Source organism: Eptesicus fuscus, chromosome 6 (assembly GCF_027574615.1).
Source record: "Eptesicus fuscus isolate TK198812 chromosome 6, DD_ASM_mEF_20220401, whole genome shotgun sequence".
NCBI lineage: Eukaryota > Metazoa > Chordata > Mammalia > Chiroptera > Vespertilionidae > Eptesicus > Eptesicus fuscus.
The window spans coordinates 33710067-33735524 of record NC_072478.1 but is presented as its reverse complement, the minus strand read 5'-3'; the positions used below and the strand labels follow the sequence as shown (position 1 = coordinate 33735524).

General features: G+C 43.0%; 1 protein-coding gene across 1 annotated transcript in view; it reads left to right on the top strand.

Moving 5' to 3' along the window:
- Nucleotides 1–16696, top strand: part of PINX1 (PIN2 (TERF1) interacting telomerase inhibitor 1) — a 78752-nt gene extending 62056 nt beyond the window's left edge. The window contains exon 7 of the mRNA XM_008150760.3: nucleotides 15985–16696. Coding sequence (XP_008148982.2) covers nucleotides 15985–16458 — 474 coding nt within the window. The 3' untranslated portion in view covers nucleotides 16459–16696. The remainder of the gene's footprint in view (nucleotides 1–15984) is intronic.
- Nucleotides 16697–25458: the final 8762 nt, after the last annotated feature.

The window sequence follows — 25458 nt, the reverse complement described above, 5'->3', positions numbered from 1 at the left end:
TGCTTCTAGATGAAACTTCACAGTACATACACGAGGAACATTTTAACCCATATTATAAGTCCATCCATTCAGTAAAATCCAGATCTTGAAGGAACTCTGTAGGACAAATGACTTGGTTTCATCAACAGGAAATTGAAATGAGAGATATCAATCAATCACAGTATTTGGACCTCTTCAAATAACTTGTAATAAGAAATAACTTAGCCCTAGCTGGTTTGGCTCAGTGGATAGAGCGTCAACCTGCGGACTGAAGAGTCCTGGGTTCAATTCTGGTCCAGGGCACATGCCCGGGTTGTGGGCTCAATCCCCAGTAGGGGGCATGCAGGAGGCAGCCGATCAATGATTTTCTCTCATCATTGATGTTTCCATCTCCCTCTCCCTTCCTCTCTGAAATATTTTATGTAAATCTTTTCATGTGATAATGTTATTATAGTTATGGATTTTTCTTAGAAATCTTCTCTTTGTAGAGATACATACTGAAATCCTATATAATAAAGAGCTAATATGCTAAATAGACCGGGCAGCGGAACGACCTTTTGGAACCACCTTCCAGACAGACCAGTGGGCGGGGGCGTGGGGCCGCAGGGCCGTGAGGCAGCCAGAGCTGCAAAGGCCAAGTCCTTTGTAGGAATTTCGTGCATAGGCTTTTAGTATCCTATATAATAAAGAGGTAATATGCAAATTGACCCTCACATCCTCGCACAAGATGGCCGCCCCCATGTGGTCAAAGATGGCCGCCACAAGGTGGTCAGCAGGGGAGGGTAGTTAGGGGCGACCAGGCCAGCAAGGGAGGGCAGTTGGGGGCAACAAGGCCAGCAGGGGAGGGCAGTTAGGGGCAACCAGGTCTACGGGGGAGGGCAGTTTGGGGTGACCGGGCCGGCAAGGGAGGGTAGTTGGCAGTTACCGGGCCAGCAGGGGAGAGCAGTTTGGGGTGACCGGGCCGGCAGGGGAGGGTAGTTGGCAGTTACCGGGCCAGCAGGGGAGGGCAGTTGGGGGTCACCAGGCCAGCAGGGGAGGGCAGTTGGCGACTGGGCCGGCAGGGGAGGGCAGTTGGGGGCGACTGGGCTGGCAGGGGAAGGCAGTTGGGGGCGACCGAGCTGGCAGGGGAGGGCAGTTGGGGGCAATCAGGCCAGCAGGGGAGCAGTTAGGCATCGATCAGGCAGGCAGGCGAGTGATTAGGAGCCAGCAGTCCTGGATTGTGAGAGGAATGTCTGACTGCCGGTTTAGGCCCAATCCCACAGTCAGACATCCCCCGAGGAGTCCCAGATTGGAGAGGGTGCAGGTTGGGCTGAGGGGACCCCCCCCCCCCACCCCAAATTTGTATTGCTTTAGCATGAGTAGAAATAACTGAGGCCATAACTAATTTTAAATTTACCTACTTAGTCTAGATTCTTCAGCAGCTTTGTTTCCCACCTGCCAAAAGACCAGGATTTCCACAGTGTATAATTCTTGGATTCACAGGAGTGATTTGTTGCAGAATGAAGAGGTCCTCAATGAATTTGGAGGAGTGACTCATAGCTTTGCTCATTCCTTTGCAATATGGAAATGGAATTGTGAGTGCCCTGGCCCCAGCAAACACTGGTTGTCTAAATGGAGGCACATGTGCCCAGAAGAAGCATTCCCTCTGCAGTCTGTGGTCTATGGGCCTCCCGTCAGAGGACCCACAGAAGATTGGCGCCCACAGCAGATCAGTCTTGTGCTACGTGCGCAGGAGCCAGTAGCACAAGACAGTTATGGGCAGGGCTCAAAGCAAGGAAAGTGTTGGTGCATTCCAACCAGAAAGGAAGTTCTTATAAAAACTTCTATCCCTGTTGCTGAAGTTGTAACAAAAGGAGATAGAAAACGTGTTTTCTTTTTAAAGGCAATTTTATTTGGGCCAGACCATTTTAAGATATATTAAAAGCCTCATCTCTTTTCCTCATCCTACACCCCTTCCTACATCACTCCCTCCAATCCCCAAGCTGCTCATACACCCGGCCCCCCTTCAGCTAGTTTAGTTTATTGCCAGTCACAGTGCTGTCTGCTCTGGAAAGTAGCAGGAAAAGCTGATAAGGTACTGAGGACAGAAATCTCTGGTCTTATCTCTCCCTAGCACACGGTGCCGAGAGTGCATCCTTTTCCTGTCCTAGGACAAGAGACATAAACCGACCATCTCCTGGCAGCAAGGACTTCAAACAGGGTTCTGGGGCCTGCCTCTACTTTCTATAAGAACCAAAAAGGAGAAAGTGGGTCACTGCGTTTTGTTTTAGTACCAGTAAAAAAAAATGCTGTCTTCTAGATCAACAAGCATGACTTCATAATAAGACACTCTTTTAAAAAGAAGAATAAAAAGAAAGGGATAGGGGGACTATCAAAACAACCCAAGAGTTCTAAGTCACTGGGCTGTTCTGTTTGGTTAGACTTTTGCCAGGACATAGGTTTGGCCTGAAAGGATTAGATTTGGCTTTTTGTTTGTTGACAGACCAGGCAAGTGGTTTTAAGAGCTTCTATGATAAGAAGAAATTGATACACAGATGGCAGAGTATTGGAGGGGAAGAGCAAAATATTGGCTCCTTTTTCCTTCGGTTCCTCTGTCCTGCCAGAAAAGCAAAAATAACATTCTCTCCCAGATTTCCATCCTGTGATGTAATGAAAATAGGATGAAGAGTTCCCTTCCTTTAGGTTAGAGCGCGGCCGGTGGTTGGTGAGAAAGCAGTGCTTTTTTTCTCGTACTGTCATCTGCAGCGACTGTGGTGGGGACTCTGGTGACGTGGGTTTGGGTGTTACCATCTCCCATCTTGGTCCTCTTCAGAGCCTCCCCAGATAAAGCCAGAAGAGTCAGCAAATCTTGATATCATCCTGTCATCTGGATCAGAGAGCACCCAGTTTGCAACCTATGACTTCATAGTATTGAGGAGGCCACACTTAATATTTTGCTACCATTTTCAGAAGAAATTGGTCACTGGACGGTTCTGACAGACAGCCAATGGTTGGAATTCCAACAGTTAATGACAGTTTCAGAATTGTGTGTATTACATAATAGGTCCAGTTTTATTGTTGAAAGCTTCTTAGTCTCCTGTTGATGAGTGCTATGAAATTATCTGGGCTACAGTGAATGTTAGAATTGCAATGAACCTTTCAAACATGGCTGTTTTTTAAACTGTATTCCACACACCCTAGGAGTTTCTCACAGGTGCCTCAAAGGTCTTACAAGGGGCGAGGAGGTTAGGACATGAGCTTTGGTTCCCCCAGCCTCATATCAACCACGGGTCTTCCGATGTGTTACATACTGGCCTTCTGTTTCAGATTTCCTTTGAAGAAAGTTGTGCTAAAACTACAGCATGTTTGGAAAAAACAACAACACTGTGTAGTCCTACTTCCTTGTTTTGCAAATTATTCACTTTAAGACCCAGAAAGGCCAATAACTTGTTCAAGATCACACAGTCTGTCAGGTGTGAGTTGGATTTTTTGATGCCCAGGTCACTGTCAACTTTTACTACAATGAATTTAGCACTTTCCTGACTTTCCGTCAGTAGCTAATATTTTATACCAGTACCACTCAAGGTATGGTCCACACACCAGGACACAAATTGATAGTAAGCATTTAGAAACTTTTATAAATTGGAACTTGTGTTTTATGTCTTAAAATTTTATTTTCCTAGTAATTAAAAAAAGTTTGCATTTTATAAAAATCTTGCCCCCAATAGATTGTAGATTTTCAAAATAAAAAATGACACTTTTTCCCTGGTAGTTTAAGAAGCACTGTGATATAGGGCATCAAATTTCCACAGAGGATGAGCCTGTTAGCGACGACAGACAAGAGGCAGGTCTTGCTTTAAGGAATCTTTTCGTATTCTGGACAGGTTGGGAAGCAGTATTACTTGTTCTTTTTTGCTTAAACTTTTAATATCTTTCTTGCTTATAAAATAAAATATTATAGCTGTGTAAAACTACGATTATATATTTAATAGCAGTAATAATGTTTTTTTATGAGCTCTTTGGAATTGTAATCTCAATTTAATTGGTTAAAGGTTTTGTTGAATGGAGTTGTTTTCTAGTTTAGTTTCTGTCTATTCAAAAAGTAAATTCTGCCTGGCTGCTGTGGCTCAGTGGTTGAACCAAGAAGGTCAGCAGTTCGATTCCTGGTCGGGGCACATGCCTGGGTTGCAGGCTCAATCCCCAGTGAGGGGGTGTACAGGAGGCAGCTGATCCATGATGTTGCTTTCTCATTGATGTTTCTGTCTCTCTAGCCCTTTCCCTTCTTCTCTCTCTTAAAATCAATAAAAACATATTTTTAACAACAACAACAACAAAAAACCTGCCACCTAAATTCTCCCAATGTATTATTATTATTTTATTTTTTATAGTCTGTCTCTGGGCCCCTGCCCCAGTCAGGTAAACAGTAGCCGCTCAATGGATGTTAATGAAGGACTGGATGGCCAAATCTTTTTTTACCTCAGCCATCTCAGTATCTTATTGTTGTGTAACTTACTTATATTACATGACTCAATGAGTTCAGAATTTAACTTACTCTTACTAACTTAAATATCTTCTAAACATAGAAATATTTTGCCCTATGAAATTACTCCTTCACATGGTTTTATTTACTGCTTTGATTTCTACTCAATTAAAAAGAGTCTATGTGAAGATTAATCTTATATAGTATTCAAAAACTGAGCAAGGGGACTTTTCTGTTTGTAACTTTATTTGCCTAAATTAATATACCTTTCTTTTAAAAACAATCCTGATTATTCCAGATTCATACTCTATTCCTACTTTCAAAATATGAGGTTCTCTAACATCTTCCCAAAATGCCATGTTTTCTTTAATAAGGAACCTAAATTTGAGTTGTCATGATTCTTAAGGAATTTTCTGTGAAGTAAAGATGGAAGAGACAGACCCTCTGTTAGCCCCTGTTTCTATTTTTTTGAGATTTGGGTACTAGCCTTTAATTACTTATAAAAGCCATGTATCCTGCCTCCAGAGAGAAGGAAGGGAACCAGTTGACCTAGAATTATAAAATGTAGTCAATTTGGATTATTTTTAGATTCATCCACAAAAGTCGGTGCTCATGTCACATTGATCATTTCAGGCTTTGGAGGAGCCTCGTTTATCTCAGAATGGCCAGTGTGTTGTGAAATGTTGTCACATGAGTCACTGCAACTTTCCAAGTGGTAGGACCTTTCAGGGAGGCAGGAAACCTGCTCTCTTTTCTTTCCCCTCTTTCCCCCAGAGGCTGTATGACTCTTGTCAGTAGTTCTGATGTCAATTACTTGAGAAGTTGTTGCCATAGAGAACCATCCTCTTAAAACATGTTTATGTTGGCTTTTCTTAATGAGTGGTAATGTGAGCAGCTGACTAGGCAAGTGGAAAAAAAAATGAACAGCTTTGTTAGCATTGGCCTTCATATGAGGAATTTGGCATTGCTTGTATTTCTCTACTAGTGTCCAGTGAAAAGCAAGATATTCTTTCCTTCCCCGTTGTCATCTCTGAGATGCCCAGTTCATTTGTCTGAGTTTATAAATTCCAGCCAAGGTCTAATGCCAAATTGTTAGAAAGGTATCTCTGCGTGCTTATGGGGTGTTGAGAGTTCCCTTTGTGCTTGTCTGTCATCCTTTGCTGCTTGAAATCAGACAGCAGTTAGCAGCCTCTCCACCATTTACTAGCATAGCTCATTAAGACATCGAGACACTTCATCAAAACCCAAAGTCCTCCAATTCTGTGTGTGTGTGTGTGTGTGTGTGTGTGTGTACATCAAACATTTCCAAAAAAGAGATCATATTTCATAATAAACATATTCATTCACTCATTCAACAAATATTTACTTAACACTTTTTGTGTTTACTTAAATACTAGAGAAAAAAACACAAATTTCCACATATTTTTACTGATGAAATTCAAAACTTTACTTATGGACACTGATATTTGAAATTCATGTAATTTTCACATGTAATATTCTTTCAATTTTTTTTTACCCCAACCATTTAAAAATATAAAAGCCATACTTAGTTTGCAAGGGGTACAAAGATAGGCAGCCAGCAGGCTGAACTTGGCCTTTGGGCCCTAGTTTACCAACCCTGTTCCGGAGAGAACCTCCGGGAATTCCTGCTGAGTGGGTTTCTGTACATGCCATGGGTTCCCAGACCTGTTCCCACAAGCACACACACATCACACACACATCCACACATCATTTCTGAAGGCGTTTTCCAATTGAGTTGCTGTATAATTCTAGTTCTGTTAACTATATTTTGGTCTCAACCCCCACTTCAATCAGTGGAGTTTTGTATTTGTTTTTAACTCTTGTCAAGCTTGCTGGCACTAACAGTGATTGCGTTTGTCAGGCAGATTCTCTTAAGGCTGGTTATTATTGAGACTGTGTATTTAATCTAACTCCAGATGTGAGTGATAGATACCTTGAAAAACACACCATGATTTCACACTTGAATAAACTGTTTGTGAGTGCAAAAGTAGCTTCTTGTACCGAATGTTTTCAATCATAGGGAAACCAAAAAGCTGCCATAGAAAACAAGAGAAGAAATGCCCTCATAGCGGCACAATCCCTGCTTCCTAACGAGCAGTGTGGGTCACTGCTTTAGCTCAACCTGTGAAGGCAAACCCATCTAATGACTCCCGAGAATCAAAAGCTTTCCCAGGTCCTATTTTCAGTTCAAAATATAAAGTATGCTGCACTTGAACAACTTGCTACTGGGACTTCTGGTGGAACTCTTATCCACCTGTTTGCCTTCTCAGAATGAGCTCCCACCTTTGCCTCTGATATGCCCTGGAACTCCCTGGCTCTCCAGCCTTTCCTTTTCATGGCGAGAACAGTCCAGCCCACAGGCTGTTCTACTGCTGTGTTCAGCCAGTCCCACAGAATGAACGTGGCGGTCAGACCAGAGGAGAAATGTATGGATTGTCTGACTGGGTTCCTCTGCGTCACTAAGGCCACAGGGAGTCATTGGATGTTCACACCAGAAGGCACTCAGATGTACTTGCCGCAGTTAGAGAGGCAGTTTGCACCAGACGGCAAAGTGGCATCTGATGAGAAGGGAATGGTTTTATCTGGATGCGAAGAATATACACTGCAGAACGTTGACTCTCTCTTTCCTTCCTACCCTTCCAAACCCCTTCTAGTCATTCGCTGGCGTGCCGACAAATCTATGCCAACAAATACAAGGCTTATGGTTCAGTGGGAGCGCTTCCCAGCCTGGATCTGCTTGGGCTTGGTGTTTCTTGTGCTTTCCTTGAGCATTCATATGTTTGTTCCTCATTAGAGAGGATGTGCCCAATATAAATGAAATAGAAATTGTCTGTGTCTCCAGGAACTTAAAATTCCCTTGGGAAGATGCTTACAAAGCAAATTATACAAAACCAGAAAATAGAAGTAACTAATTACTAGTCACTGAAAGTGAACATGAGGGTATTCCACAGGGAGGGATTCGGACTTGTTGAAGGAGACAGTTTTGTACTTGATCTTCAAGGAGGTGATGCACTTGACTACATACACAGGAGCTGTAGGAGCACTGTATCCTGCATAACGAGTGACTCCATCAGCTCATTCTGCCCCCTGTATCAGCGAAGGCTTGGTGCCCAAACATTCCAGCACTCCCTTCAGCTTAATGAGTCATGGAATCACTTTTACCTGAATTTATCTCTGTCCAAAGTGGTTGGGTGTAATGTCTAAATCCCAGGAGTATGTCAAGGCATAATTCATGTTTGTCAGAAGGGTCCTGCTATAAAGTTTGAAACACACACAAGATGTTCTTTCAAACTACTCACTTGCCAAGCTTTCTTAATTTTTCACAGACTAATCCAGTCGGAGCTGACAACAGACTGGCTGGGGTGTATTTATTCATCACAAGCAAGAGCTCTCAGAGCTAAGAACCCCAATTGCTAAATCCATTACCCCTGAGCTCTTGGTGCCTACTTTTTCTTTCAATGAGAAAAGTTCATTGAAGGATTACTGTTGCAACATGATCTCTGTATCTTAATATGGAAATCAAAAGGCTTCAATCACCTTGTCACTTAAGATCAGCAGTGACTTATGACAGAGGCTGTGAGATGAAAGGTTTTGCCTTTGAAACCCTATCCCTGGACTGGTATGCTTATCATAAGTAGTAGGATTTTATATTTATGGTGCATATGCCCCAAATAATTCTCTGTCCAAAAGATACTAACAACATTCTAATGAGAATCATAACAGTCCACTTTATTAGGGCATTTTACTGTTAATCCATCTCAGTATACATGTTTGAATGACAGAGGAACCCAGAAGAGCTTGAGCAGATGCTCATTGAGCTGCAAAGCCTCTGGAAAGAATACCTAAACGAAACAAAGAACAGACTGATAATCGTGTAGACATTTGAGAAAAGTTGTCATGCGTAGTTTGGGGCATCTTTCAGGCACCTGAGATGATTGTGATATATCATAATTGATGTCTTAAGGAGTTCTCTCGGCAAGGTCTTGTGTTCTTTGCATCCCCCCCCCCCCCCCAACAACAACCTTAACCCCCACCCCCACCCCAATTCCAGTGGTAATTCGGAGTTGCCAGAAATAGGTTTAGGCTTTACGATTCTCTGGCTCTAGACATTACACTCATACAGTGTACAGCCATAAACCACTTGAATATGCCTATTACTGAGGAGAAAACTAAGACAAAGCAAGTTCACGGTGGAGTGAACCACCTGCCACACCAAGTAATCACTGTCGGTATTGGAAGTGCCCAGGTGGAAGTTGTCTGACATCTGTCCAGCAAAGAGTCCTGCCTTAGGTGGAAGGGTGGACTTCGGTTTTAGTTCCTGCTTTAAAGCACTCACACTTTGTCAGGTACAACTACATGCTAATTTGACAAAGTATAAACTCTTACACCTGGCTTTAAGCTATATTTAATTTATATGAATTACAAACTAGCTAATAGCGGTTTTCTGTTTAGAAAGTAGTGTCTATTTCAGGGGGGACATTTTTTTCTACGTGAAGCTTTTGCATCAGTTAACTGTGCCCTTATAAAGTTGAGTGTGGACCTTGGTCCCTGGATTATATGACCAATTATATAGGGAAACAGGGACAAGTGAGACTGTGTGATGCAGGCTGGAAGTTAGTGTGCTGTGATGGAAGGAGAAAGGGCGAGTCTGTTTTTACCTCTGAGAAATGGAGAGGATGCCTCTCAGATCGCTGCTGTGCACGTCGCATGAGATGACATATGATGATAAGTGACGGGCATGTTAAAGGCGTCTAAGAGATGACAGCTGCTTTCTCAGCACACCGAGGTGTGGCCACAGAGAGTAGTTCCTTACGTGATGAGTGGAGCAATCTTGCAGGGCTCCTGTGACTTTAAACCTGAGAGTCCTGATGAGGGAACAGGCCCTCCTGAGCTCTAACCCACAGAATATTTCTGATTGGGGAGAAATTAAGGCCCTCACTGTAATTGGGAAAATCGATGGTCAGTATTTTTTAACACATATTGTTACACTCACCAGCTCTGAAAGAAATGAGAACACTGTGACATTTGCTGAGAACAGACAAGATTAATCTGTGAAACCATTTTTTAGAATAACACAAGAAACTGCTTCTATTTGTATTTTACAAAGAGTCGCTTCTATAATACGTGGAAAATACTTCAGGGGTCTAACTGTGCCTTTGGGTCTTTTTAATAATAATTAATGATAGGGGACATAGAATAGTGGATATTACAAATCTAGGGGGATATTTAAAAAACTGTTTTGCTCATTTCCTCACCAGTTCCCCTCGTCCACTAGGCTCTTTGAAAAGCTTCTTCATCTCAGGTATTCTGCTTGGTCCTGGACATGCACGTTACATGTGACATGTCCCTGCCCAGATGAGGGGCAGGACACCCTGGCCAGCAAAAGGACTGGTGGCTTCCACAGGCAGAGCCCTCGCTCCTGCTCGTGCAGACTTGACCACCTTTATCCTTCATTGTACCCAAATCACAGCCTGCCTGTGCCATACTAGACAGCAGCGGCAACTGTCGGCATTCGAGCAGGACTTGAAAAAGCTCAGACTGTGGAGGCATAAAAGGCAGGGGAGACATTGCCAGGTTATGCATTCCCTTAGCCCGCCACATTTTCAGTTCCAGCCAGAGAGCACCATTAGCATGTTCCTCACGTGCTGCCTTTTGAGAACACAAGTTTAGAGGCTGTGAAGGCTCTGGAGATTTTTTAAGCCAAGGTATATTAAAAGAGAATCTTCAAATCAGAAGTACAAAGTGGGAATTTATTATCATTTTTTAAAAGTTTCAGCTTCTTACCACCTTTCTTAGAAGTATTGGGATGATTTCCAGGACTTAAGTTTAAAATAAATTTGTATTCCAGTTAATAGTCACTCCAGTTTTTTGTTTTTATTGGTTTTAGCATCTGTATAAACAAATTCTTAAAACAGACTCAGCAATCCAGCTCTCTAAGCGGTATTACTGGATCTGCTCTTGGCTGTATGCTTTCGTTCAGGTGATGGAAAATATCTTTTCCATGTAGGTAGTCTCTAGTTCATTGCTATCACGTCTGCATCCTGACTGGACAGTTGGGGTAATAGGTGTCTGTGAACCAAGCTCATCCCTGCTGCCTGCTTATCTTGCCTCACTCTCCCTCTCTCTCTCCTGATCATAGAACAATGGCCAACCCAAATGTCTTTTCACAGAAGAGTACATTGTAGACCTCAAGGGACCTTGGGAGTTACCTAACTTAACCTACTGATTTGACTTTATTAGATAAATGTAAGATGATTCATGCATTAACTACACATCTCTTGATAGTATTTTGTATGGAACTGAAAGTTTTCAAGGTATTTGTAAATTTATTTTACTTGTTTTTAGAATACTGTTAGCAAATTGGAACATTTTCACAGTTCACAAAGTGATGAAAGTCATATTGGTATTACAGATTGTTTTTTGAGGTTGTGTTATGTGTTGAATGGAAACGTGGGAAGATGCAAGTTGACTCTGTTTCAAAATGCTAAGTAACTGGTGATTTTCTCAGTGCTTGTTCACTTTGAAGTTGAGAGCAGATATGAAAAGTATTCCTTTTCTTGAAAAGGTGTACATTTTTCTTTCTTCTTTTTTTTTTTTAATGAATCTTTATTGTTCAGATTACAATTGTTTCTCCTTTTTCCCCATATATCTCCCCACCACCCAGTTCCTACCCCCCCTCTTCCCTTACCTCCCCCCCCCCCGCTGTCCTTATCCATAGGTGTATGATTTTTGTCCAGTCTCTTCCCATACTCCCCACACAGACACCCCTTTCCCCCTGAGAATTATCAATCCACTCCCATTCTATGCCTGATTCTTTTAAGTTCACCAGTTTATTCTGTTCCTCAGATTTTTAATTCACTTGACTTTTAGATCTATATTACAGAGTACACTGAGTATCTGTATTCACTTATTGATAGATATGTATTTGTTGTTCATAATTTTTATCTTTCTTCTTCTTTTTCCTCTTTTTAAAGAATACCTTTCAGCATTTCATATAATGCTGGTTTGGTGGTGATGAACTCCTTTAGCTTTTTCTTATCTGTGAAGCTCTTTATCTGCCCTTCAATTCTGAATGATAACTTTGCTGGGTAGAGTAGTCTTGGTTGTAGGTTCCTGCTATTCATCACTTTGAATATTTCTTGCCACTCCCGTCTGGCCTGCATGGTTTCTGTTGAGAAATTAGCTGATAATCGTATGGGAGCTCCCTTGTAGGTAACTAACTGTTTTTCTCTTGCTGCTTGTAAGATTCTCTCTTTGTCTTTTGCCCTTGGCATTTTAATTATGATGTGTCTTGGTGTGGTCCTCTTTGGATTCCTTTTGTTTGGGGTTCTGTGCGCTTCCTGGACTTGTAAGTCTATTTCTTTCATCAGGTGGGGGAAGTTTTCGTTCATTATTTCTTCAAATAGGTTTTCAGCATCTTGCTCTCTCTCTTCTTCTGGGACCCCCATAATTCTGATGTTGGTACGCTTGAAGTTGTCCCAGAGGCTTCTTACACTATCTTCAACTTTCTGAATTCTCTTCTCTTCATGCTTCTCTGGAGGAGTGTCCTTGGCCTCTTTGTATTCCAAATCTTTGAGTTGATTCTTGCAATCCTCTAGTCTGCTTTTGGGTCTCTGTATAATATTTTTTATCTCAGTCAGTGTATGTTTAATTTCTAGTTGGTCCTCATGGAATTTATCGGCCTTTTCCATGAAATTCTTGAAAAACCTTATAACCGTGGTTTTGAACTCTATGTCCAGTCGCTTGTTCTCCTCCATTTCTTTGGTTTGTGATCTGTTTCCTTGCCTTCTCATATTCTCTGCTTCCCTAAGTTGGTAGGGTAGTTTTGTGTACTAGGTGTCCTATTGGTTCAACGGGTCAGCCTCCCAGTTACTTGAGGTGGACACTCTTGGTGTACCCTTGTGTACTGTGTGTCCCCTAGCAGGAGCTACAGCAAGGGCTAGTTTTCTCCTCCTTTGCTTGGGCGGTTTTGGAGCAGTCTGACTGGAGCTGCAGTTGGTTAAGCTGCTCCAGAACAGGCCATTTATATGCAAAAGCTGCTGTGTGGAGCCAGGGCGGGTTTGTAGAATGTGCGGGGCGGGGCCTCAGGGCGGGGCCTCAGGGCGGGGCGGGGCCTCAGGGCTGGGTGGGGTCTCAGGACGTCACTAAGCTGGGGCGTGGCCAACAGCGATGGCTGCCGTCAGCCGTCTCTGCCTTTCCACGTTTCCAAGTCCCTGCGCCCCGCGCTCCAGCGCAGTAAACAATGATTGCTGGGCGCACCACTGCAAAAAAGTCACTCTCACTTTCTGACCCGATGGCCGAGAGTCCAGCTTCTCCCCGTAGGTGCCTGGGTCCCCCGAGTGTCCCCAGAAACTGGATTTCAGAGTGATCGGGAGCTTGTCTCCCTGTGGGTTGAAGAAAAGCCGTGCACCCAGCCGCCCGCTGCCGGCCCGATTCGCGTGCCTCCGTACCTCAGCTTTTCAGCGATTGTGCTTCTTTCTCTTAGTTGTAAATCTTCCACTCAGCCAGCTTTCCCGTGGTTCTGGGTGGTAGATGTTTTTGTCTTTTAGTTGTATTTTTGAAATTGTTGTGTGAGGCAGCAGATTAGTTGTTTAACTATGCCGCCATCTTGGTTCCCAAAAGGTGTACATTTTTCATATTCATGGCCAAGAATACAGAAACAGGGATTATAATCTCAGTAGTAAAACTGTGTTTATGATTTATAAAATCATAAGTTATGAGCTTGTAAAATATGAGTCCTGGGCATTGCTCCTACTGGAATCAGATTTACTTGTACATCCTATTCCTCCTTTGTTTCTATGGTTTTTAAAACAGATACATTGCAGCAGTGTGGGAGGGCGGCTGCCCCTGGCATTAAAGGGCTCTCCCCAGCAAGTCATTGTTCTGCCTACACTTTCCTCGGGATAAATAGGATTCGGGTGCTGGCACCTCTCTTGCTTGTCTCCATGCCCTGCTAAGCCCGGTGCGCAGTGGCCCATGGTTGTTACAGTCTTTGCCACTGGAGGAGTTATAACGAGCATGGTTATTTTCTGGGATTAGAACGGCCCTCTGAATTCAACAGGTGACTCAAAAGTTGTCTTATATTTCCTAATAATGAAAAGTGTGATTAATACCAGCAATTGGTTCCCATGATTTAACTGAAAAGCAGGAATAATAGGTGAGCAAGGTAGGGAGCCATAGGCTATCACTTGAATTTGAATTCCTGAGACACAGATACACTCCAGTAGAGTTGACAAACTCCTTTTAATGCCATGAAACTAGATGAGACCTATTCTACATAAACAGGCCACCTTCACAGAGACTGTGTGTGGCTGTGCGCCCTTATAGGGAAGGCAAGACCTTTCTTGTCCATTAAGCTGGGATTGCCTCGCACCAAGAGAGCCCTGAGATTTTTCCACTCTGCTGCGCAGCATTTCAGCTCTCTTTCCCCATTTGAAGAACGGAAAGACTAAGTGACCTTGTTTTCGTCTCCTGGGACAGCTATTTTTAAATTTTTCTCAAAATTACCTGGTGGGGCTCCAGCCAAAATTGAATGCGGACAGGTAACATTTAAACTTCTTTCCAAAAGCCCAGTCAGTTATTCCACATGTTCTACATTTTACATTTTGAAATTTTAAACTTTAACCACAGACTTTGTTTTTTTAGGCCTGGGTAAAATAAGGTTTGTGTTGATTAGATGAGGTGTGATGTTGTTGGTAAGGTACCCTTTGGTGAGAGCTCTCTAGGGCATTGGCCACTCAAAATCCAATTGTCCAGTTGTATGATATTGATTCTGCCAGAATTTCAAATGTGATGCTACTTTGATTCCACTGAGCCCGCATTAAAGTTCTGCTCTATCAAGAAAATACATGGTCCATTTATACATGCTGGTTTGTAATAAAGTTGAGTTTCTTCCTGCCAAGTTCGGAATAACTTACACAGTCCTAATTTGAAAACAGTCATTCAGAAAACTCTTTTCCCACCCTCCCAACATGAGAGGGTCAACCAACCAGTCTCTTCCTATGTGAGTAAGTGAATATGAAGGAAGAAGCCGGGTAATTATGAAAACCTAAATTTAGCATTATTATTAAATGGCTTGATTATTTTAAAAGTCTCTGGGCAAAGTTATTCTAGAAATTGACTTTCCTTAAAGCATAGTCTTGCCCTGGCCGGTATGGGTCAGTTGGTTGGGTGTCATTCCTTTCTGGTTGGATTCCTGGTCAGGGCACATGCCCAAATTGGAGGCTTGATCCCCAGTGCGGGGCATGTTGGAGTCAGCCAATTGGTGTTCTACTCTCACATCTTTTCATCAATGTTCCTCTCCCTCTCTCTCTAAAAATCAGTAAAAATATTTAAAATTTAATAAGGCATAGTCCTTATATTCTTCATCATAAAGGGTCTCCCTTTCCACACCTACGTTTTCATCACATTACTGCCAACCAGGTGCAACCCATATAGTGACACCAGCATTTCTTTTTTTTATCCCAACCTACTAAGGCAGTGGTCAGCAAACTGCGGCTTGCGAGCCACATGTGGCTCTTTGGCCCCTTGAGTGTGGCTCTTCCACAAAATACCACGGCCTGGGCGAGTCTATTTTGAAGAAGTGGCATTAGAAGAAGTTTAAGTTTAAAAAATTTGGCTCTCAAAAGAAATTTCAGTCGTTGTACTGTTGATATTTGGCTCTGTTGACTAATGAGTTTGCCGACCACTGTACTAAGGCATGAATTTTCTCTCTCTTTTCGAGCCTTACAGTGGAACGTATTTATTTGAAGTTAAAATGTAAACCTTACATAACCTCAGCTGTTGTGAGTGATTCCTCATATTTAGGAACAAGACTAACACAGACCTGAGTACCTGGCCCATGTCAGAGCAGTGATGGAGGCATCTCCCTTCTCCCCATCCCCAGCCAAAGGGAGAAGGGCTGCCATGCTAACTTGTTCTTTCTGGGAGGAAGGTGGAACGCATGCATTCCCAGCCCTGGTGCCTTCTCTCCTGGAACAGGTTCCGGGGCCCACACTTGGCCTTTGGAGGAGAAAGAAGGTATTTCCAACACGCCAGGTTCCAGGTTGGCACTTGGCTCCTGTGATAGGAAGGTTAACATATGAATGTGGCATCTAAATTTCCACATCAGTGCAAATACCTGAGTAATCCATAACAGAGCTGGAATCTGACAAGATCACAAAGCTCGAGGACTTCAGTGTCCCTCTTTTTCATGGCAGACTGGGGTCGCCATGTATAACATTGTTGCTAAGGTGCTGTTTATTCTGAATTTCATTTAGGTGACTTTCCAGCTCACTTTCTGAAGGTATCTTCAATCTATTCAACCTGTCACCCCCTATAGTATTCAACCAAAGTGTCTGCCACTTTGTTCTATGCTTTACAGTTCATTTCTACCCGGGTGGGATGTGAGGGGGATCGAGGAATACCTGGTACTCGGCCTGGTCTCTAACTGCTGAGGGCTAATGGCTCCAGCTGGAGTCCTCCTGGATGCCCTGACAAGTAAACAGCTGGTATTTAACCAGTTTTAATCTTTTCTCACACCTCAGGATGATTCCAGTCCTGCCACTCCAGATGGGAATGAAAACTCCACTACGACAACCAGCACCTTCACCATCCAGGAGTACTTTGCCAAGCGGATGGCAGAGCTAAAGAACAAGCCACAGGTTGTGGCTGCAGGGCCTGACCTTCCAGAGACCCAAATGGAAAGGAAAAGGGGAAAGAAAAGAAAGAAAGAGGCAAAAAATAAAAATGTGGAGAATTACATCCAACCCAAGATCAAGAAAAAGAGAGACCAAGCTGAGCAGCAGCTTGGAGACCCTCAGGGGGACAAGAATTCTGATGCTTCTGCTGAAGATGGAGAGGACTGCATGTGGTTATATGATGACCAGGACTTACCACCAAAGCCCAAAAAAAAGAGAGAAAAGAAAAAGCTACAAAAGCAGGTTGAGGCAGCAGTGGATGCTACTGTGGATGAAACACCAGTGAAAAAGAAGAAGAAAAAGAAGAAAGATTCCAAGTAAATTCTCTCTGGAGCCAGGGCCTTCCAGCCACTCAGGTGTCTGGGCACTGCCAGGCTGCCTTGGCCTGGAGTCAGAGCAGAGTTCACCCAAGAGAGTGTGTGCACACCTTTTAACATGCCCGCGGATTGCTGGGTCTCGCCCTCTCACCACATTTTCCCCAAACCATTTTTCAAGAAGGACTTTTTAATGTTTCAAATCATGGCTCTCATGAACAAATAAATTTCTTTGTAGACTCCGAGCCTTTCACTGTGAGTGTTCATTCATATTCGTATGAACACGTCAAGTTGTGTATGTGCACACGTGTGTAGGTATGTCACAGTCTATATTTGCTCTTTATTTCCTTCAGTAACAATGAATTGTGCTTCCTTCTGAAGGACTTAGTCTAATTAAAGGATTAAGAGGCAATAGTTTAGATTCAGATCATTCTTTTTGTTCTATAGCCAACTATACATTTTTGCCAAGTAGGTATTATATTATTACATTCCCAAATCAGACTTGTTTTGGTTTGGTTTGATTTGGTGTAGTTTTGATGGGGAAACTGTTTTAATGCCCTCTCTTCACTAAGCAGTGGCAGCCTGGTGTTCTGAGGTCTCCTTCCCAAGACTGTAGTCTAAGTGAGCTGACTAGAGACCGTGGAACCTTCCCTGAGAGAGAGTAGGCAGGCCGTGTGGTGCTGCTCGGGGACAAATCCCCTATTGTGGGCTCTACCTTTTTTTATAACGACCAGGAGCTCCTCAGAAGCTTAAAAGATTGGGAGTCCAAGGTCAGGAAATTAATTTTATCTGTAAACCAGTCACTCTATAGATTGAAAGTACCTTGTGAATGTTCTTAAAAGTATTAATAGCACATAAATGTAAAAGATACTTCTCAGTTCAGTCCTGCTCAGACCCAGTGGTGTCACCGAGTTGTGTTTATACTGCCTTCTGCCACACCCTGGCGTCTCCCTGTGTGTGTTTACCCAGATAACTTCACGCCCTCCTTGGGACACAGAATGAAGAAGAAAATGCATGCTTATAAATTAGAGGTCCAGCCCTATTGTTTTCTCTGCCTGTTTCTCCTCTCTTCCTTTCTTTGTTCTCTTTATCTCTTCCTTCTTTTCTTCTCCAACCTTTTCTTCGTTTATTCCCTCATCCACATTCCCCCCTTATTTTCAATTCCAGTTTTCTTCTAACCCCTTTTTAGTTGCCTGCTGCCCGTCCTGCTCTTACAGTCTTAGTGCTTGGCCTGCTTCTGACAGACCTGTCAGAGTGGCTGTGGGGGTGTGGCAGGGCGTGCAGGCTCAGTGCTCTTTTCCACTTGATTGATAGATTGCTCCTGGATAAGACATGCAAGCTGATGACCTTTTGCCCTGATTTTAACTCTAGAGGAGAGGGGGTGGGCCATCATACATTAGATATGAAGCATGGCCCTGAGAGTCTTCAAATTGAGAAAGTATAGTAAGGATGTTCGCTTTTGGTCTCTTAAGAATTCTGAATTGTTTAAAAAATCACACACACTACCCACAAAGAAAATTCAGAGCCTGAGGTCTAGTTTCTGAATTTTATCATGGCCCCCAGGAGTTCAGAATCCCAGGCTATGGTCCAGTCTATTAAAGCACCAAAGATTTTTAAAGTCACTTTGCTTCACAGAGGGCACATGCCCAAATTATCTCTGCTTGTCCTATCTTGTAAATGAACTGAGTTCCTGAAGGGAGTGGGAATGTATGAAACCTAAAGGGAATACTCTTTAAAAAAATATTTTTTCTTCTCCATCCACATATTTAATATATATGTTTAATATATATTTAATATATTTATACATATATTTAACATATTCTTTTTTTGCCTTTTATTTTATTAACTTTAACTTTTTTTTTTTTTTTTTTTAACCAATAAAAATGAGAGTCCTGCTGAATTGTGTGGGGGTTTAGGAAGCAGGTGAGATGCGGACGTCAGGTGAGATGCGGACGTCATATGAGATGAAGGGGCCGGCCAGGAAGACCAGGTAGGGAGGTGCTGAAGGAAAGTTCTTGGAGTTGAGGATTCCAAGGCAAGAGGAAAACATCTCAAGATTATTTAGATGCAACTAAATAAAGAGCTCCTGTAGGCTGTAATTTCTATTATTTTAATGGGCTGCAAAAAGAATTCCTGGATGATTTTAGGAATTTCAGGGTAGCCTGAGAAAGAAGTACTTGCTCAGCAAAGAGCAGACAGTGTGACCCTCTACTCTGAAGGACATGGAAGCTTAATTTTCACTGGAAATCTGCAGTGTTCCTTTTCCCCAAGTGTCTCTTTTATAGGCCACTTAGTTTTCCAGATCTAAGCGGAAGATTGAACAATGAAATATATACACTTGAAAGTTGCATTTCATAGACATGATATTTCTTAAATTGTTAACATATGAACCCTGTTTTTGCCTTTAATTACTTCACTTGGTAAAAATGTATTTGTATTCTTCAGTGCTTTCCTTGGCATCCTCCAGTTTTAATAGGGAAAATAGGTACCCCGGAAAAGATTTAGCCAATGAAGAGGTTCTTAAATGTTATAGCACCCTTCTGTTAATTTTAATAGATATTAATTATTGCTGCATGAGGTCCTATGTGCCTGGCCCTATTCCAAGCACTTTAAATAAATCATCTCATGTCATCCTCAACCCAGTAAGTAAGCACTATTGTTAGTTACCCCCTTTTACAGATAAACACTGTTTTTATAAAAGGGCCTCTTTCAGTTTTTATAATTAGATTTATGCTGCTCCCAGAGAACCAGTGGAAGCCGCTGGGCAACAGTAGAGTTTTACAATGAACTGGGGTTAGCATTACTTACATGAGCTGTGGAAAATACTTGCGGATAGCCTGTACATTTGAAATTCTCAACGGATGCTCCTTCCAACTTGGTCAAGAGTTTGGTGGGAAATTAGGTAAGTAACTCAACTTCTTAAAACCTGTTTGCCAGTTTATGAAAAAAAGACAGTTTCTTCTAATTTGCAGAAAATACTGGTACTTCTGAAATACAAAACCTAAATGAGCCCTGGTTTTATACCACAGTGCGGATCTTGCCTCTCTCCTCCCTCACCTGTTGGCTGACTCCCGCAAGAGCAAGCTGGGACCTGCTCTTTTAGAAACAGCATCAGAGAAATGTTTCGGCACAATCTACCTGAGTGATCTCAGCCTGGACCAGCAAGCAGCGGCTGTATTTAGATTTGAGTAAGAACTTCCCCACCGTCACCCTGTTTATCTCGTGGGTTCTGCAATCATTGCATTTTGGAGCCTGTTGTGCTGGCGCTGGGGCTGGGGAGGTCAGATCCCTGCTGATGTGCGATTTCATAGCTCTCGGTTGTTAGTGAACAAATTGGTATCACATCCTAATAAAACGGATGACTAGACTCCATTCATAAAAGTATATGATCTAGTTAGGAAATACTGAGTCCACTAAAATGGCATGCACAAAGCCCTTATGGGACCGGTAAGAGGCGGGCAAAGGCAGAGAGACAGCAGGTAAAAAGGTGGGTGGGCACAGGACTGCGTCTGGTGCCAGTGCTGTGATGGTTGCAGTGTGTGGGCTAATGCAGACATGCTCGCGGAGCTCTTTCTCACCCGAGTTGAGTTTTTGTATAAGCATTAGCAGCAAACTTAAAGAAAAGTGCAATGAATTATTTAACCAATGGAAGGATTTTGTAGTTAGTTACATCTTAAACTTTCTGTTTGTATTTCCTGTATTGGTTTTCCTTTGAGAAAGGTAACGTGGATGTGAGAAGCCGTTATTTGTTCTAAAACCATTTGCCGAGCCCCAACTTTGAACTAAGCCTAGGCCAGTTCAGGACATTCATTTATTTATTTATTTATTTTTTATTTATTTATTAATGAGTAACTAATCCATTACAGGGCCTACCCACATTCAAGATCTACCAACTTGTGTCATTTAGGATGGGTTTCCTTATCGTAGAACACTGTCAGTGGGATGTACTCAGGACCTGGCCCCCTCCACACTGGGGGGTTTCATCACCTTTAACATTCATGCTAATCGTGTTAATCAAATTGGGTAGTAAGCTGTAAGCCATTCTTTGCTAGCTCATTATTTGACTTGAACCTGAGGAGTGACTTCCTACTCAGATCTCCCTTATTAACATTTCTAACTGATAAATAAGCAATATTATAATCACATTCTTCCACATAGAGTGAATTAAAAATGTATTTTGCCTAAGTGGAGCGTGTGAGAAAGATAGACCCCAGCTCCTCTCGCCAGCCCCTCCCCTCACCTCTCCGTCCCTTCTGTTACTGGCATATCTGTTGAGAGATCTGGGTATAGAAGGACTAGGAGACCTAGCTTTGAGGTAGCCTTACTTTGCCTAGGGACCAGGGACACCCTTTGACCCAGGATGGAACAACAAATACTAAACATTTGTTAAAGAAATGGAGTCCTGCTGAAGGCAAACTCCAGCCTTCAAAACTTGGGGAATGAAGCTGTGAGAAATCCAGGGGAGCGCCACAGAGCCTTCACTGAGGGGAGTGTCCTCGCTTTCACCCTCCTCCTCACCAGCTACGCGGCTTCCCACAGGTGAGTCGCTTTACTCCAGGCTGTTCTGTCTCCTTTCACACACCCTACACCCCCTAAAACTCCTGAGTGTCCTCTCCTAAATACTCCTTGGCTGTCAGGTGACAGAAAGTCCTTGAATGTTTTGCTCAGAGATTTTGTGTTCACTCTTATTTGTTCTATCTCTCTCCCATATATGAGAGAGGACACCAATGGCAGTCACTTAATTAGGTTGAATTGTTCCATTTATCCAGTTAATTCCATAATAATTCTTCCTGGACCATTGCACCCACTGCCTTGAGGGGCCCCACGTCCCCCACTTGCACTCTCACTCTAGTGCATGACTGTGCCTCTTGTGTATCACTGTCCCGTCCCTCCTGCTGGCCTTCAAAGCCTGCCTCTGATGTCATCAACAGTTTCTCCAGCCTTTCCTCATCCGGCCCCCAGCAGCAAACTCTCCCATTCCTGAATCTTCATAGCTTTCTGACTCATCCAAGTCTCCCTGATATTAGAGCTTATGGATGTCTCATTTTCCCCATTCAAGCCTAGGGCCACTGAAGGTGAAGTTAATCTCTATGCCTACAGCACCCAGGACAATGCCTTGCACATAGCAGGTAGAGAAAGACTCTTAAGTGAAGAAGCAAATGAATAGACCGCAGCTAGGCAAGAACCGGGCTCTGAAGACCTACACTGTATCCAGGATGAGGATGTCTAGTCAGGGTGCACTGCTGTGACCACAGCCCCCACTTTGGGTTCCTTCCAAGTTCTGAACACTATACCCAATATATGTGAGACCTGCGCACCCAATTTGAAGGCTTGATTATTAATTCCTCCCTACTTCTCCCCTAGCCTGTACTGTTGGTGTCTCACCTTGCCCACCAGGATCTCCAATGACCCCCGCTCAGGGCCCCATTTTCAAGTCTCCCTCCAGTGGTGGCTGTAGGATCTAGCAAAATACCTGACGAGGCCCTCAGTACATTTTCCTCTCTTCCTCCAAGCACAAGAGAAAATGAAAAGTAAGTTCCCTACAAACATCAGAGCCCAGTCAGAGGGGTGCAGCAGCCATCCTCCCAGTGCGCCCCGCAGAGCTATCACCAGGGCTCCTGAACAACTCTACCTGCTGCAGCCACTCTTCCTCTTGACTGACAAGCCCCAGGATGAAACACAGGGCATTGTGGTCAGGTCATCCTGAAGACATCAGAGTCCCAGGAGGGCTTAGCACTCCCCACTGAAGGAGGTAACCTGTGAGCAGGCCCAGGGCAGGGTGGGGTGTGGTCACATTGACTCAGACTTCTCAGGTGACAGGTCTCAGGATCCTGCCCTTGCCTGGGACTCCTAGGCAGCCCTAGTCAAGCAAGTTGTTGCAAATTAGCCTAGAGGGATTACAAAATCCTGCTGAGATGGGGCAAGGCACTACAAGCTGAGATGAACAAATGATGGCAACAGTGCTGGAAGAGGGAGAACAGTGTACTCGGGCCACATAAGCCAGTAGGTTGGGTCTTCCAAATCAGAGGAGCCTGAGACAAGCCACCCTGCTCACCTCAACCCTGTAAGAGCTGTGTTATTACATTCCTCATTTATAGATGAAAAAAATAGGCTCAGAGTTGCTCAGTGCCTACACCAAGGTGACCAGTTCATAATACGACAGGCGGAAGGGTTGTCCCCCTGAGCTCCAACCCTTTTTTGATCCTGGGGCATGAGTGTGACAATTCAGAGTTTGGAGGAGTTAGTGCCCGAGTACTTGATGCTCTTCAGAGAGCAGTCAAGAGTGATGGGGCCTCGTGTACCTAGGCCTGGGTGAGGCCACGTGCCCCTGGGTCTGGGAGAGCCCAAGCGTCCCTGGGTCCGGGTGAGACCATGTGTCCCTAGATCCGGGTGAGGCCACGTGCCCCTTAGTCCGGGTGAAGCCGTGCCCCTGGGTCCGGCCGAGACCAAACCAGAGGGAGTCGGACCTCCGTTACCACCATTTGTCCACCATCCAGAGCTGAGGGGTCAGTGCTGACATGTACACATAAGGAACAGGTGGACATTGAAATTGGGTCTCAAAAGAACTGTTGGTCCAGAAAGAAACTCACTACAGACTGATCCATCTGCCTGTCAGCATAACTATTATTGCTCGTCTCACATTCAGTTCTCATAAGTATTTATCTAGTGACATATGATCTCGCTCATCTAGGGGAAATGATGAACAACATAGACTGAGGAACAAGAACAGAACCAGAAGCAAGGAGGCATCGATGGGACTATCGGGCCTCAGAGGGAGGATAGGGGAGGGTGGGGGGAGGGGGAGAGTTCAACCAAAGGACTTGTGTGCATGCATATGAGCCTATCCAACAGTTAAGTTCAACAGGGGGTTGGGGCATGCGTGGGGAGGGGAGGAATGGGAATGGGGGGATGAGGACAAATATGTGACACCTTAATCAATAAAGAAATTAAAAAAACAAAACAAAACAAAAGAGTGATGACCTTAAAATTCCTTTCCTGGAACTAAACTTTAGTGTTTTGAGTTTTGCTTCATGAATCTTGGAGTTTAGAACTGGAAGGAACCTTAGAAATTTAAACCAGAAAGATAAAAGTCAGAGCAATGATTTGGTGCAGAACCACCTGGGCAGAAGCAAAGGAGCTAGATGACTTCCTATGTCCCACCCAGTCCCTGAGCTAGAGCCTTCTGGCTGGCTCCTGCGAGGTACTCAGGCTACAAAGACCACTCCACCCCAAGACCACTGGAAGTGATACTACGTGACCTTTGAGTTTCGGGGGTCCCAGTCCTTTCTTATTACTAGTGTTTGACCAGGATGGTTGAAAGAGGCTTATACATAGAGATCTAAGGCACGGTATAATGAATATAGATAATTATGTTGTACTATAATTTAATGTGATAAATATCACTACATCGGCAATCATATTACAATATGTAAATGTGTCAAAGTAACACATTGTACACCTTCAACTTACACAATGTTACACATCAGATTTATTCAATAAAAAAAAAGAGGCTTATGGTAACCAGGGAGGATGACCGATATGTGTATCTCATTATCAGTTATTAATGTCATCCTTTATTAAGCTGGATGCTTTGCAATTATTTTCTCATTCTCAGAACAACCTGTAGGTAATTATGATTACCCTAATTTTGGGTGTGAAAAAAATGAGATTCTGCTTGATTGACATTTTCTCAAGATTACACATCTAGTAAGTAGCCAAACCAGTACTGGAGCCCACATCTTTCTGACTCCAAAGCACCCACTGTTTCCTCTGTGCTACAGAGCCTCCTCACTATCCCTGAGGATCATCATGTGAACATGGTTGAGAAGAAACATGATTCAAGATTTCGTTCAGCAGCCACCTGCCTCCCTAACCACTCTTGGTGTGGATTGTGTGCCCCTCTCAGAGCTTTGCTCCTTTGGACATGATTGTGTGCTTTTTTCCAGCGTATCCCTGGAGAAGATTTTCCTCCTGTATCTCCAACACCTAACACTCTGCCTATCCTCTAATGCATGTTTAAGAATTGTTTTTTAACTAATCGATGGAATTAATAAGTGAGTAAATGAAATAATTTCCTCTTATTCCTACATGTCTCTCTATTTTGGGGCAGTGTGCACGTGTAGCCCAAAGAGATCTGTGCCTAGCCATCAATGTTGTGTTATTAACAGACTAATGAAGGTATAATTTATAAACAATAAAATCACCAATTATAAGGGTACAATTTAATGAGTTTTGAGAAGTGAATACCGTTGTGCAATCACGACCTCTATTGTAATATATGACATTTCTATCAGCCAGTAAGTGTCCTTGTGTTCCTTATCAGTTCCCTCACCCCATGCCCTGGCCCCTGGGTAGCCACTGATCTGCTTTCTATCATTATAGCTTTCTTATTTCCAGAATTTCATATAAATGGAATCATTTTAACTTAGAATAACACTTTTGAGATTTAACAATGTTATTGTATTTGTCAGTAGTTTGTTCATTTTATTACTATGTAAATTACATTATATAGATAGACCACAATCTATCCATTCATCAGATGAACATTTGGAATTTTTGCAGCTGTGTACTCTTGTGCATAAAGCTTCAACTTTTAATACAAGAACATTCATATAAACATTCAAATAAATGTCCTTATTTGGACATACACTTTCATTTCTCATGGAGAAATTTCTAGGAGTGGAATGTCCAGGTCATATGATAAATATTTGTTTAACTTTGGTACTGCCAAACAGTTTTCTAAAGGCTACCACTTTACATTCTCACAAGCAGTTTATGAGAGTTCTATATGTTCCACATTCTCACCAATACTTGGTACTCTCAATCTTTTTAATTTTAGCCATTCTAGTCGGTATATACTAGTATCTCATTATGGCTTTAAATTACATTTTTCCCTGATAACTAATAATGTTGAGCATCTTTTTCATGTGCTTATTGGCTATTTTTATATCTTTTCTAAAGCATTCTATTTTTGCCCTATGCTTTCATTGCATTTTCCTCTTAATAT